Consider the following 14,737-nt stretch of genomic DNA (forward strand, 5'->3'; position numbering starts at 1 on the left):
AAAGGGCGAATTCGGAAGACTTGATGTCAATATCGGATCAATTCGTCTCGAAGGTCTCCTAATCAGGACTGAAAGTCACCTGCCCCAAACCCGGCTGTAGCCTGTTCATCAAGAAAAGGTGTCCATATTGTACTGAGTTGTTGTGGTGTTATTCCTATGGTGGGTATCCCCCATTCCCATTATGTGTCCAGTGTAGAAGAAATGAATGTAAGGAAACTATTAAAGTATTAATACCCTATCAGCACAAGGAGAAATCGAAATTGATGATCATAACTGGTGGGAGGAATAAGGAAAAAAAAAAAAAAGAAGGAAAACCAGAACAGCGGTATTGACAAGAAAGTGTCGGAAGGGTTGTGTATACCGAGCTGTTACTGCTGTACCTCGTACTGGAATGTTAAAGCTAAAAGCTGGGACAAAATTAAGAAACACTACCAAAAGAGAAAGACAAAGTGGGAGAGCCCAGGACATATTCCCTGCTGCCGAGAAGATCAAACAAACCTCGGCTACTGGCAGCAACCCCGTAGGCCTTGAGGGAGGCAGAGGGATGAAAATGGTCATGGGAGTCATCCCATTGCTAATGATGATAAAAGGAAATAATGCTGATGCTTGTTCCAAGTGTCACCAGACAATTGGGTACGGGGATGCACGGTATCCACCCTTGCCTTCCACACACACATCAATTCGGCCTGCTGTAATAAACACATTATGCACTATTATGGAAAGAAGTGGCCACCAATTTGGGAAAAGGAGGGTGGGCTCCATCAGCATACCAAAGTTGCCCAGTAGGAGAGACACACCTCTGCTTCCCAAAAGAAGGTATGTGGGGATATTCAGATCAGGGAGGAGTGCAAGATCACTACAAGGAGGAATTGATTAAAAAAAAAAATAACTAAAATGTTCAAGGGAAAAAGGACAAACCGTGGGGGAAGTTTTAACTTGTATGAGAGAATAAAACAAAAACTCAGCGAACGGGAATTAACCACTTCGGGAAAAAATATTTGTAGAATTAATGAAAGAAATTACTACTGAACTTAACTCATTGTTGGATCTGTAGAGGAATGCAGATGACTGAACAATGGCCATGCAGGGCGGGGGAGGATTAGGGCCAGAGCAGTTGCTACAGTGAAATCAAACAGAAATATCGAGGGGGAGTGTGTGGGAAGTTTAATAATTCTGAATGCTGCTTAGAAATTGATGATAATGGTCAAGTAATTACTAAAATTGCAGAAGAAATAAAACGATTAGCCCATGTACTGTACAAACCTGAAACAATATGCTTAATGATAATTGGTGGAATAACCTGTTGGGGGGGAGCTTGGTTGAAAAAATTAAGGTTTATGCTAACATGTGCATTATTAGGACTACTGTTCATCCCTTGTCTTGTTCCATGCTTCATTCGACTAATCCAGTCGGTGGTTCAAGGAATGCAAGTTGCTACAATACCAAGAGACCCTGAGAAGGCAACAAAATTAATGACAGTACATGAATTAAATCTAGTAAAAGAGGTATTGACAAAATCTGAAGCCAGAACACGAATCAATGGGATAAAAAAAGAGAAGTGGAGGAAATTGTGACAATTGATAAAAGATTCGTGTTAATCACAAAAGCATTGTGGTTTGTATAAACCAGAATACTAAGCTCTGAAATGAAGCATGGACACTAGACAAAGGAAATTATATGATAAAATAATTCTGTTTAAAATCACATTGTTATGTTATATTATGCTGTATTATCTTACATTATAATATATTATGTTATGTTTTTCAAATAAGTTGTATCGACTACCAGCTTGCAAAATCAGACTTCCCAAAAAGCCCTTCCTGCCTTTGTCTAATCAATACTGCCTATCTCAAGGACCAGACTCCCAGAACTTCTCTGGTGCTTATCTAGAAGGACCGGATGGCTATCTGTGACTGATTATCACCCAAAGGCTTTGTGAATTTGTGTACGAGAACCCACAGTATAAGAAGGGGCTGCAAACCAAGGTTCGGTGGAGCGTGGAGTGGGCGGTGACCCCTCACGTTCCCCAGCGCTGCTTGCTCTTTCTATATCAAATAAAGCAATCTAAATTTTGCTGAATATCGAGACTTTTGTCTCTCGTTTATCACAGGGTTCACCTTTTCCTCCTCCATGTGTACCATCGTCTGGAGCACAGAGATCCCAGGAGCTGCTTCCTCCTGAGCCAGTGGCACTCCTGGCCCTGGGCAGCGCAGGGCCCTGTGCCCCGTATATACCCCTGCAGGGCGGGGCTGTGCCATGTCACCAGGACAACAGAATGGCCAACAGCACCCAGGAACCCGATAGAACGGCCCTGTGTCACAAAGGGCCCAGCCCAGCACCCCTTCAGCAGCCCAAGCCCCTGGAAGTGGCATGGAGCAGGTGCCCAGCAGGTGCTGGCTTTGCAGGCTGGGCTGTGCGGGGCCAGAGGAATTGGCCGGATGGACGCAGGCAGGGAGTTGTGGTCAGCGGCTCCATGGGCGGCTGCAGGCCGGGGATGAGGGGTGTCCCTCAGGGAGGGCTCTGCCTCGGCCCCGGGGGGGCCCAATGCGAGGGCGAGGGGCTGGGGGGGCCATGGGGGCGTTCGATCAATGGGGAGGGCCCGGGGAGTGCTGAGAAGGGGGTGGTGAGTGGGGGGGAGGGAGGGGTCCCATGGATTTGGGGGGAGTCTTGATGAGTGTGGGGGGAGTCCCATGGATTTTGGGGTCCTGGTGACGGGGGGGGAGCGGTGAGTGGGGGGGGGTCCCATGGATGGGGGAGGGGCGGTGAGTGAGGGGGGGTCCTGCCGCCCTGGGGTGGTCCCAAGTATCCGGGGGGTCCCAGCGCTTTGGGGGGGTTGGTGAACGGGGGGGCAGTGAATAGGGGGAACCCCGGTAAACTGGGGGGGGTCCCTGGTGATAACCGGAGGAGGAGAGAGGGGAAAGGAGCGAGCCCCAAGGGACGCCCCCCGGTGCTGGGGACACCCCGGTGCCCCCCCAGCTCACAGCCCCCCCCCATTCCCGCTCCTGTTCCCGGGAGAAGTCAAAGGGGAGGGGCGGAATCCCCGGGATGGGCAGGGGGGGCACAAAGGAGGGTCCGGGCCCTGTGCACCGGAGGGTGGTCGGTACACGAGGGGGGGGAGGTCCAGTCCCGGTGCCCGAGGGGGCGTCCCGGTGCCCGGTGATTCGTGAGGGGGTGTCCGGTGATTCCTGGGGAGGTCTCCGCTGGTCCTGGTGCATGACGGGGGGTCCCGGTGACTCATGGAGGGGTCTCCGGTGATCTCGGTGCCCGAGGCTGGCGATGTTTGAGGGGGGTCCGGCGGTCCCGGTGCACGATGAGGGGGTGTCACTGCTCGATGGGGAGGGGGAGTCCCGGTGCACGGTGACGGTGCTGATTGATGGGGGAGTTCCTCTGGTGGTGCCGGTGCCCGGTGATTGATGGAGGGGGTCTCCGGCGATTCCTCGGGAAAGGGGGGGCGGTCCGGTGATGCCGGTGCACGAGGAGGGGAGAGAGGAAACTCGAGGGTCCTGAGGGGTCCCGGAGCACGAGGACGGTTAAATTCGGGGGTCCTGGTGCTCGGAGGGGGGGTCGATTCCTGGTGTGTGACACAGAGAGAGACCCCGGTGACACAGGGGACCCTGGCACGGGGCTGGTGACACTCAGGGGTTCCGGGTGGCACAGAGACTCTGCCCAAATTCTCTGGCACGAGGTCCTGGTGGCACGAGGGGCTCTCGGTGATACGAGGAGCTGGTGGCACTCCAGGGGCTCCTGGTGGCACAAGGAGCTGGGGGCAGTTGAGGGGCTCTTGGTGACACAGGGCTCTCAGTGTCACTCGCAGGGCTCTCAGTGACACGAGGGATCTCCCCGTTCCTCCTGGTGGCACTCGGGGAGCTCTTGGTGACACTCGTGGGGCTCTCAGTGACACTAGGATCCCCCAGATTCCTCTGGGTGACACAAAGAGCTCCCCAAACTGGTCTGGGTGACACGAGGAGACGGTGGCACGAGAGGAGCCCTTTGCACGAGGATCCGTCGCACGAGGACCCCCAAAATTCCTCGAGCGAACCCCCCCGAAATCCTCGCGCGGGAACCCCCACTCAGAGCGAGCCCAACCCCTCCCCTCCTGCTCCTCACCCCGGGGGTCTCCGGGTGATCCCGCCCCAGGTCCTCCCCTTTCCCCCTTTTCCCCCAGGACTGGGAAGGTCGGAGGGACTGAAGGGGGGGTGCAGGTGCGGGTTTTTTCCGGGGGGGTCCCGGCGGCCCCCGGGGCGGGGTCAGTGCTCAGCAGCGGGGCCGCGCCGCTCGCACCCGTTGGCCGAGATCGGGGGGGCGGGGGCGGCCCGGGGAGCCCCCTGGGCCCCCAAATCACACCCGGGTCTGCTGCTTTAGTCCTGTGCTACCTGCGCTGATTTTTCTCCTTATTCAGTCTTTTGTTGCATTTTTATGCTAAAGTTTAATAAACCTATGAGACTTTAAAAAACCCTGTTATGAATGATGTTCTATTTTTTCCAATTTATCAAGCAACAAGATTAAATTTAATAGTAAGTTTTTAATAGTAACAAAATGAATACAATCAAAGTATTGGAGATGACAATTAAAGTATTGGAGATGAAACAATCAAAGTGCATATATTTAAGAATATACAAAATTTGGCAGTAAGTAATTTAGTATAATTGAGGTTCATATAAAGCATAAGCAAAACCGACCGGGGAGGGGCCCCCTCCGACCGGGGATACGGGGAGTGGCTCCCATTCCTCACGTATCAAAGCATCCAGGCTAACAATCCCACTTATATACTGTAGGCTACAGAAGTTTCTAGAAAACTCCTCCTAGTTTCTATTCCTAAGATCTACGTAACTATACTGCACGGCGCATGCTCTACTAATGGGTTAGGGGGTCTCTTATCCTTTTAAGGGTCTTATTTCCGGTGAAGGTTCATCATCTTCATCAGTGACCGAGGTGTGACCTGCAGGTAGCGCAGGCGCCCTGTGTGACTGAGCAGATGTTTTCCATAACATGACTTTAATTAAGTCCCATGCTTGGAATTATTCCATTTTTGCCCATTTCAAGGTCGAAGCTGTATTTCTAGATGCTGCTTATCAGACCTACGTCCTTCTTCTATTCTTATCTGACTTTCTTCCAACCTCCTTCTTCGACTCCCAACATCTGGAAGATGTCTTTTGTCCTGTTTCACCCATCTCCCCCCCTTTCACTCTGTAACAATAGTCTTTTATTGATCTAAATACAATTTTGTTAATATAGTTACAACTTAATTAGCACGAATAACATTTATCACACTGCTCCTTGCAACCACAGGGGTTTGGGGCAGTTTCTCTTTTTGGGGGAAATCAAAGCCATACACTGAGGCTCCTAATTAGGGGTAAGAGAAATGAGGTTCCAGGGATTTCCACTGAGCCGGAGCCAGTGAACACGCAGGGCTGGGAAAGGCGTGCCGGGAGCTGAGGAGAACTTTGTTTGTGTTTCCAGGCCAATGGCTGCTCGGCCCGGGCCCGTTCCAGGGCTGTTCCTCATCTCCGCCTTTGCCCTCCCACAGCCCGGGGGGCCCTGAGAGCGCGGGCCGAGGCTGGGCCGTGTGCAGAGCCCGGCCCTCGCTGCCATTGGCTGATTGTGCCAATGTCACTCCTGGTTGTCGCGCGCTGATTGGGCAGAGCAGCAAAGGCGCCATTGTGGCAGCGTCTGTGCGGGCCCGGCAGCGGCGGCAGCGGCCGGAGCCCGGGGAGGCGGCGGCAGAGCTCGGAGGCGGCCCCAGCGCAGGTGGGAGCCGCGCTCGGTTGTGCGGGGGCTCGGGGCTCGCTGCGGGCCTCGGGGGCGGCAGGGGGCTCTGGCGGGTTGGTTGTGCCGGTGCCGGCCCGTGTTGGCGCTGGGCTGAGGGCGCTGCGGGAGCGGCTGCCCGCGGTCTCCTTCCCGCTGGGGCCTCGGCAGGAGCCGGTGCCGGAGCAGCGCTGGCTCGTCCCGGTTGCTGTGGGTGGCACAGAGGTGTCTGCCCTGTGCCCGGGGCTGTGCGGGAAAATTCCCGTGGCCAGAGGTTTGTGTGCCCGCAGGAGACAGAGGAGTCCTGTAAAAGTGACTTTATTGATGGACAAAGGGAGACGCCATGCGGCATTTGCCATGCGGTCTCTAAAGCGCAGCCTCCTTTTTATCCTCATTTTCCCGTCTGCATCTCCCTCTCCCATTCCCCTCTGGCTTACGTTTTTGGAAGGTTCAGACTTCCCGATCCGCCTACTGCATGTCCTCGTTAATATGCACCCCCCACTACGATATTAATCTTACTGCTTGCAATCCCTCCTTTTCTTATTTTCTCAAGAATTGCCTTTACAAACTTTTAATTTCCATTGACTCAATCTCTTTTCCTGCGTCCTCCTTGGAGCAAGGTGTCGTGCATGGTAAAAAATGAGAGTTGCTGCAGCACGTCAGAGGAGGAGCAGCATTCGTTTAAGCCATGGTCTGCCAGGGAACCACGAAAACGTGTCCCATTCCCATCCTTTCTCCGGAATACGAGCTATTTTCTTATCTCCTTTGTTATCTGTTTAACCACTTTTCAGTTATCATCTATTTGTGAACAGCAGTTTGAGTCATGTAATTTTCCGTAAACTCCTCCTCCTTCTGTTAATAGATAATCTGATCCTATCCCATGTGAAATGTCTCCTTCCTTATTTCAGTGGATTGGTCGTCAGGAAGGTCAGGAGGTGGAGCTGTCTGGTTGGTTATTATTTTGAAGACGCTTTTTACCCTAATTATGCCACTCAAATTATGGATGGATTTTCTGTGTCCTGATATGAATTCGTTAGGATTCCCAGGGGCTGGTCCATGGTGTTGTAGGATTGGCTCTCGTGTCTGTTCATCTTTTTTGGGTTTTTGGATGCTCCCTCCATCTAGGGCTGCATCAATTGACCACTTTTCTCTAATTAAATCACCACATACTTGGATTTCCAACTCATTTCCCTGAACTTATGGCACCAAAAACACCCCAGTGCCCCAATACACCCTATATAACCTGGACAGTGACAGCACAGGTTGGAGCAGGGAGAGGGATGATTTCCCCCCACTGTTTTTAGTAAAGCTTTTCCAACATTCTCCGTTTCCTGTTTCCCTTTGCAGCTTAACCAATTTCTGTTGCAGTCAGATATCCTCACTATGGGCTCTGCCTTTAGTTGTGCAAATTCCATCTGTGCAAGCAGGCAGAGCTTGCGGTGAGGGACAGAGGCAGTCACCGAAATTCCTCCCCCAGGCATGAAGATCCTGGTTCATTGTGCACACATTGCCCTAGCAGGGTTAATTTGCATTTCTAAAGCTCCTGTCCTGGATGTGCCTGGATCCAATGCTTCTATTCCAGAGCAGCCATTAGATTATCCACAAGTGCACCCCCACATTTTTTTTTTTTTTTAATTTTTTCTTTTTTTAAAACAATTTTGTATTAACTGTTTATGTGTTAAAGCCTCACCATTAATACTCTTCTAGTTTTTCAAAATGCAACATAAAGGTGAGCATCGAAAAACCCTTTCTGAAATTTTGCCATCATTAAGAGCCACCCATAAATACACACAAAGAAATTCCAATGCAATCAAGATTTTTCTACTTCTTCTCCTAGGAGTAAAAATTGACTCTCACACCCCTGGTCCAAACTTAACTCAGAATATAAAAGTAGGATTATTATGAAAAAAATTTCTAATGGTGTAGTCTTGTTACTGAAACTGCAGGAAAAACAAAAACTCTCTAACAATATCTTAATGTTAGAGAGTCAAGGCATTACTTGATCGTGGTCAGGATGTGCAACAGAAATAATTTCATCCACACATAGCCCGGGTATGCAGAGAAAATCATTCCATGAGATGTAAATTTTACTAGATTTTTCCTAAACTTTTTACAGTCTGAACCCATTGAAATCCATTGGTTTAGTGTTTATTGCTTCCAGGTTGTGTAGTTCTTAGTGTTTGGTTTCGTATTGCAGGCGGATTTCTCCTCTCCTGATGTTAATTAGATCCACATTCCTGAATTTCCTTCTCAGTCTTTTCCAGACCAGGTGCCTCCATCTGGGCCAGGGGCAGTGTCTGGGGTGGGTGTTCCTTGATGTTTGCTGATGTTTCCTTGATGTTTTGTTGAATGTTGTTATCTTTGTGGGAATCTTTTGGGCTATTCCCAGTCTGTTGAGATGTTAAACTTATCTCTGTTGAGTGGTCTAACATTCCTTAGAAAAAACCTTTTAAAATTTCTTTCCTGAGAGAAAGGCAAACCGAGCCTGACTAGTAAAATGAAATGTAAAAAAAATTAAATTTGGTATACTTTCCAACAGTGGAATTGCAGGCAGCCCAGTGTGTGAGTGTAATTGAGAGGCAGAGTCCTGGGTGGATGCTGTGAACAGCAAAGTGCCAAGGCAGGCTCTGTGCCAGCCCAGCTTCCTGTGGCAGAGATTTCACAAGAGACAGGATTCTGGCCACAGACTGCTTGAAATATACATCCCTTATCTCCAGCCCGCCCTAGGTGGAGAATTCCCAGGGTAAGGAATTGCAAAGATCAATTCCAAGGGAGAGAATTGAATATCTGCCCTGGCTCTGGCCAAAGGTTATAATGGCCGGATGCTTGGCCTTCAGCCAAGGGCACACACTGACTCAGAAAACACTTCCTAAATGCAGCAACATGTTGCATATTCATAGACCTTCATGCATTATTCTGAATCACTCCCCTCCAACCTGTAAATCATTATTTTTCCCTCCCTGGGGTTCTGGTGTCCCATAATCCAAGAATGTGAAGAATTTCCTGATTATCTTTTTTACCATTCTCTGAGTTAGTTACATGAACAAAAGCTTTTTACATCAAAATGTTGTACTTCAAAGAAATATATTTACCACTAGTATTTCTAAGTTGTGTTAATCGCAGATCTAAAATAAACTATGTTCATACAGGAAAGTTTTCCAACAGAGAGCATTCATTTTAATATTTGCAAAAAGCCAATAATATAATATTTACTTATAAGACACCTAGGATTCAAATTTATTTTCTGAGTACGGAAGAGCCATAGCTGGGGCACCAATCATTTTGTTATTTTTAATTTTCATTTTCTCTATTGTTTTTCATTTTATTTGTTCCTTCTGTCCATACCACAACATTGAGGCTATTGGGGTTTAGAAAGTGATACAATGTTATGGATAGAACAGAGAACTCTCAATTCAGGTCCTGCAATTTCCTATTAATGCTCAGAATTCTTGCACCTCCTTTTCAGTCCTGGATTACTTCTGAGATTCTCCAGACCCTCTCTTGGTCAATACACCACAAACCTTCAGTCAAAATATGTCTAACTATTCTCCAGCATTTGTTCTTTTTTTTCAAATACTCAGAAATGCTTTTTAGCCTGAACATTCAGCCATTTCACAGAGGCTTCTTCTGCCACTTCTTGTCCTCCTGATTGCAGCAAGTCATCCACATCCTGCATTAACCCAATCCCTGGGGGTGGGGTAAATTCTTGTGATATTTTCTGCAAGGCTTGCCCCAATAAGGCTGGTGCTTCCGTGCATCCCTGCAGAAGGACCGTCCATGTCTTTTCCATTTTCCCTTCTACCTCTTGTTCCCCCTAAAAGGCAAAATCCAGTTTACCATCCTGTGTGAGTGGGCATCCCCAGAAAGCATCTTTGCCATCAAGGACTGAATGGTGTCAGTGTGAGGAGGGCACCTGGTTGAAGATGGTGTAAGGATGTGAGAGCCCCTGGGTGCTTGGGCCTTAATATGCACACCACTTTTGTATAGCTAGTGATATTCGTGGCTCTGTTAAGTGTTTGTTGTTCTTCTGGGAGTTCGTGAATTGAGCAGGACCTTAGCTGAGCAGCAGTCTGTGTGGTCAATTAATAACATTTTCTGACCCTGATGGCTTCTGCTGTCACTTCCTTATGTCCACGTCCCCGGCCCTGTGTCCAAGCGGATTCGCAGCCTGTGTTTGTAGAGACCCTTTGCTGTTGTTCCTTGCATGGGGGTCCCCCGTTTTGGGGCCATCCCCCCTGGAGCAGGGTGTCCCGGCTTGGTGCAGCCCCGCCCCTCGGGCAGCGCTGAGCCAATGAGAGCGCGCGGCGGTGATGACGCAGCAGTGTCCAGGCAGAGCCGCAGCTCCCAGCGTTGCCCACCTGGAGCCACCTGCGCCCGGCCCGGGCCCCAGCGCCCCCCTGGATGGGAATTTGGGGAGGTGGGAGGGGGGGAGCGCCAAGGCCGGGCCCCCCCGCGCTGTGGTGGCGGCAGCGGCTGCAGTGGGGAGCGAGTGCGGGCGGGAGCGGCCGAGAGCCCAGCGCTGCCCCAGCCCGAGCTGCCCCAGCTCCATCGCTGCCCCTGCGCTGGGATGCTGTGGGTTTGGGGGGAAGAGGGAGCCGGCAGTGGGTGCTGGGCCTGGGGGCAGCAGGAGAAGGGAAGGAGAAGTAGGGTTGAAGAACCAAATGGTCAAATACTGCACGTGGGAGGAACAGGTGGGATTGTTCAGAGGAAGGAGGGTTAGTAGGAGGAAGAGGAGTGTGAGCAACAGTAGAGACATAGTAGGAGGAGGAGCAGAAACGGGAAGGATCGCAAGGTTCCACCCCTCCCTGTATGTGCAGCCTCTCGCCCAGCTCCAGGAGCCTTGCCCTCGCCACGTGCAGCAGGTGACTGGGGAGGGGATCCATGATTTTATTGGGTTAAATATTGGTGCTTTGGTTTCTTTGCGGGGCCTGAATCTTTATATTTTGGGGGGCTTTTGGCTGAATCTTGATATTTGGGGGTTTTTGATCTGTGTCATGATATTTGGAGGATCTTTGTGCTGAATCTTGGTGTTTGGAGGTTCTTACAGACACAAGATGCCCAATGACTTCCTGAGTTGCACTTTGGCAAGGAAGAACCCCCCATCCCAAAGCTCTCTCTTCTTGTTTTTTCCCAATAACAGGATTTTTCATTCCCAGTGTGTGGGCAGATGGAGGAGGAGGAAAAGCCTCAGAGATCCCTCACGAGAAGAGGGTGCAAACCCAGCTCAGGGAGCTGTGAGGAGGAAAGACCCTCCCTGAGCCGGGAAGGCGGCCGGAGATCCAGGCAGAGCTCAGAGCTGGTGGAGAAGCCTCCTGGAGGGGAGAAGCCCCACAAGTGCTTGGAATGTGGGAAGGGTTTCAGCTGGAGGTCCGACCTGATCCGGCACCAGGTGACCCACACTGGAGAACGGCCCTATGAGTGTGGGAAATGCAGGAAGAGCTTCAGGACTATTTCTCATCTGATGCAGCACCAGGTGATCCACACAGGGGAACGGCCCTACACCTGCTTGGAATGTGGGAAGAGCTTTGGGTGGATGTCTTACCTGAAGAAACACCGACACATCCACGCTGGGGAGAGGCCCTACGAGTGTCCCAAGTGTGGGAAGAGGTTTCACACCAGCTCCGATTGCCTCAAACACGAGCGGATTCACACAGAGGAGAGGCCCTTCCGCTGCGCCGACTGCGGGAAGGGATTCAAACGCAACGACATCCTCGCTGTCCACCGGCGCATCCACACTGGGGAGAGGCCCTACGAGTGTCCTGAGTGTGGGAAGAGCTTCTCCAGGAGCTCTCACTTGACCCGACACCAACGGAATCACCACTAAGGGAAGCCCTGTGAGTGCCCCGAGTGTGGGAAGAGCTTCTTGGTCTGCTCCAGCTCCATCCCCCATGGGAGGATCGGTGTTGGATGATCCCCAGTGACCCCCCTTGGGCAGAGCCCTGGTGATCCGTGTTGGGAAGACACCTGGCTGGGGGGGGCTCCACATCTTCCTGTCTCCCTGTGGGCACCTGGATGAATGCAGGGGCAGGAACGTCCATCAGGATGCAAAACAACTTTGGCAATTCCTTGGGGAGAGTGGATTTGTTGCCATTCAACCCCAGAAAATCTTCTGTGTTCAATCCTATCTTCTGGTGGTGCCCTGCTGGGCAGGGTGGAGGAGGAACCCCCGGCCCGTGGCTGGAATTGAGTGCAGCGGGCGCTGGAGAACAGCCATGAAACCAGAAACTCATCACGGCTCCTCTGACTAAACCCTACAGTCCTCACCCAGCCCCCAGCGTGGCCTTGAAAGACTCTTTATTGTAAATAACTCTGACTGCCCCACATGGAAAAAAATCATAAAACCCTCTGCTGCCCGGGCAAGGTATTAACTCTTGGAATGCCCAGAATAAAACTTTACAGATACTTTATTCTCTCTCCTAAAAAAACCCCAAAAAACCCAAAAACAACCAAAACACAAACAAAACCAAAAAAAACCCACCAAAATAGTCATACATACAGAAACATTATAAAAACACCGAAATCAAACAAAAAGAAAAGTCAAATATGAAATAAAGAAAGGAGAAAAGTAGTGAGCTAAAATTTATTTTTTTTAACTATGGAGAAAAGCCTCTTGTTTCATCCACAACACATAAAAGTATTTTGAAGTGAATATGACTGATCTAACTGTACATATAAACAAGAGCATTTATATTAAAGTAAACAAATGTTAAGATTGCTGTAATCTCCTGTTTAAATAATGAAAAACCCTACTGTTCCCCCAAGAAAAAGAAAAAAATCTCTGTAATCAAAAATAAACTGTTTTTTTGTTTAAACTGTTATAATCCTTAAAGTGTGCCTTTTAAATTAACACAGTACTTAATAAAAGTTATGTGAAAAACTGTTAATCTGAAAAAAGGGTTTTTAGATAGTAATCAGATTTCCATTCTCCTGGGCAGCTAATCACTAACATCAAAACCACAAGAAAACTGTTCATTATTCTAAGTTTTTTTCTTACAGTTTCTATTAATAAAATTTCTGTTTCTACCATTTAAAGTTAAACCTGTTTTTTACCTTTGTCCTATTCCTATTTCAAAACAAAAACATTTTCAAATTAATAAACCAAAACCACTGCATCTAACCTCAGTGATTCCAGGATTTTGATTTCCTGTTGCCCGAGGGTGTCTTCCGCAGCCAAATGGTGACGGACTGGGGCAAAGACCAAGATTTTGGAGACAGTGGGGTGGAAACTCCTCCAAAAATTATTTTATTTTGGCCTTGATTTGCTTTTAATTTCTCTTCATCCCTTTAAAACATCCAACACTGGGGTGAAAATAAAGACACTGAACTGAGACATGGGTGTGGACATGGGGGGACAATGACATGGTGGGACACAGACATGGAGAGTGACATGGGGACACATGGACATGGAGGGGGACGTGGCCATTCGTGGGGACATGGGGGGACACAGGCATGGATGGAGATGTGGGGGACAGTGACAGGGATGGAAACATGGTGGGGACACAGCCATGGGTGAGGACATGGTGGGACATGGCCAGTGACATGTGGGGACACGGCCACGGCCGGTGCCATGGGGGGAACTTGCAGGGGCTGTGGGGGATGCTGGCTTGGAGGGAGTTGAGGGTTCCTGGCAGGGACTTGGGGCTCGCTGAGGCCTTTGGGGACCCCAGGCCGAGCGGCTCCGGCTGCGCTGGGAGACCCTGGCGGAGGTTCTGGGGCAGCTGCTCAAGGACCCCCTGCCCTGGAGCCCCAGCCGGGCATTGGGCTCCTGGAAGGGAATGAACGTCCTTGTCCCCAGCACGACAGATTTCTTATTTCTTGCAGGTGCAAATGGTTCTCTTACCAGAATAGCTTGTTGTGTTCATTGTTTTCATGCTTAAGATTGTTTTCACCTGGGAACAAGCAAGTTACTTAGCTGCACATAGAAATGACAGGCTAGCTATTAATTTAGCAGAGAGCAAGACCTGATTTTATGAAGCCTTCCTTTTATAATTTGTCTACCTGACTGCAGCATCTCACCCTTTTTCATTAATTCAAAGAAGGCTCATATGTTCTGATGATAAAATAGCTCTCTCTTGTGAGGGTGTTCTCTCATTAAGGTTATCACTGGTTATCTGTTAGATAAGGGATAAGATACATAAAAGACCGATTACAATCAACAAAACTTAGCCAATTCTATCATGTCATTGACACAGGGTTTCACAGCATGAGAAAACAAAAGAATAATGTCCAGTGTGTCCTAGGGAAATGGAAATAAATGACCATTGTTTTAAAGTCCAAATAGTCCATTAGCTGGAAATGTTGATCTTTGACATCACTGAATGTGCTCTTGGATCCTGGAACAGGGAATAACTGAAGAAGGTTAGTAGGAACACTATACCATGATGATGACACAAGGCTTTTGTTGGCAATTTGCCTGTAAATTTCCAGACACAGCTATGTCTTGGCAGTCCTACTTCTGGTTTTGTTCTGGCCAGGAAGGCTGCATGGTGATTAGGTTCTTTTGCTTCTCAATGGGCTTCATTTTCTTGGAGGCAACTGATGTTTGGCTGAATAAACAGGCGACTGCTTTGAACTTGTTGATGATAAAAACACATGCATACCTTCTCCTTAAGTTAATGAATTAATTAGACTTTGTCATTGTACATTCAACTGAGGAGCCTTACATAGAAATATTTTACTTTTTTTTGGTATTAATACTGAAAAAAAAATTATAAATATATAAATATTTAGAGCTAATTCCACCTTCTTTGTTTTAAAAACAGCATGCATGATTTTGCCATGAAAGGAAGTTCAAAACAAAACAATACATGTAGTAAAACCAAAAACTTAGAGTAATTGGGAATAATTCTGATACAACAATACAAAACATTTCCGATAACAGATATAATTAATAACACTTGTGAAATTAGATGATTAACAAGCATTAAAACATTGTACCATCATCCCAGTGCCTGCAACAGCTGATAAACCTCAAATCAGTGAAGAACTGGAT

General features: G+C 48.8%; 1 protein-coding gene across 1 annotated transcript in view; it reads left to right on the forward strand.

The window, feature by feature from the left end:
• LOC148217908 (uncharacterized) overlaps positions 1-11,569 on the forward strand; it is a 70,381-nt gene extending 58,812 nt beyond the window's left edge. The window contains exon 3 of the mRNA XM_088158326.1: positions 11,137-11,569. Coding sequence (XP_088014452.1) covers positions 11,137-11,569 — 433 coding nt within the window. The remainder of the gene's footprint in view (positions 1-11,136) is intronic.
• The last annotated feature ends 3,168 nt before the right edge of the window (positions 11,570-14,737 follow it).

Source organism: Sturnus vulgaris, unplaced genomic scaffold (assembly GCF_052056855.1).
Source record: "Sturnus vulgaris isolate bStuVul1 unplaced genomic scaffold, bStuVul1.hap1 Scaffold_198, whole genome shotgun sequence".
Taxonomy (NCBI): domain Eukaryota; kingdom Metazoa; phylum Chordata; class Aves; order Passeriformes; family Sturnidae; genus Sturnus; species Sturnus vulgaris.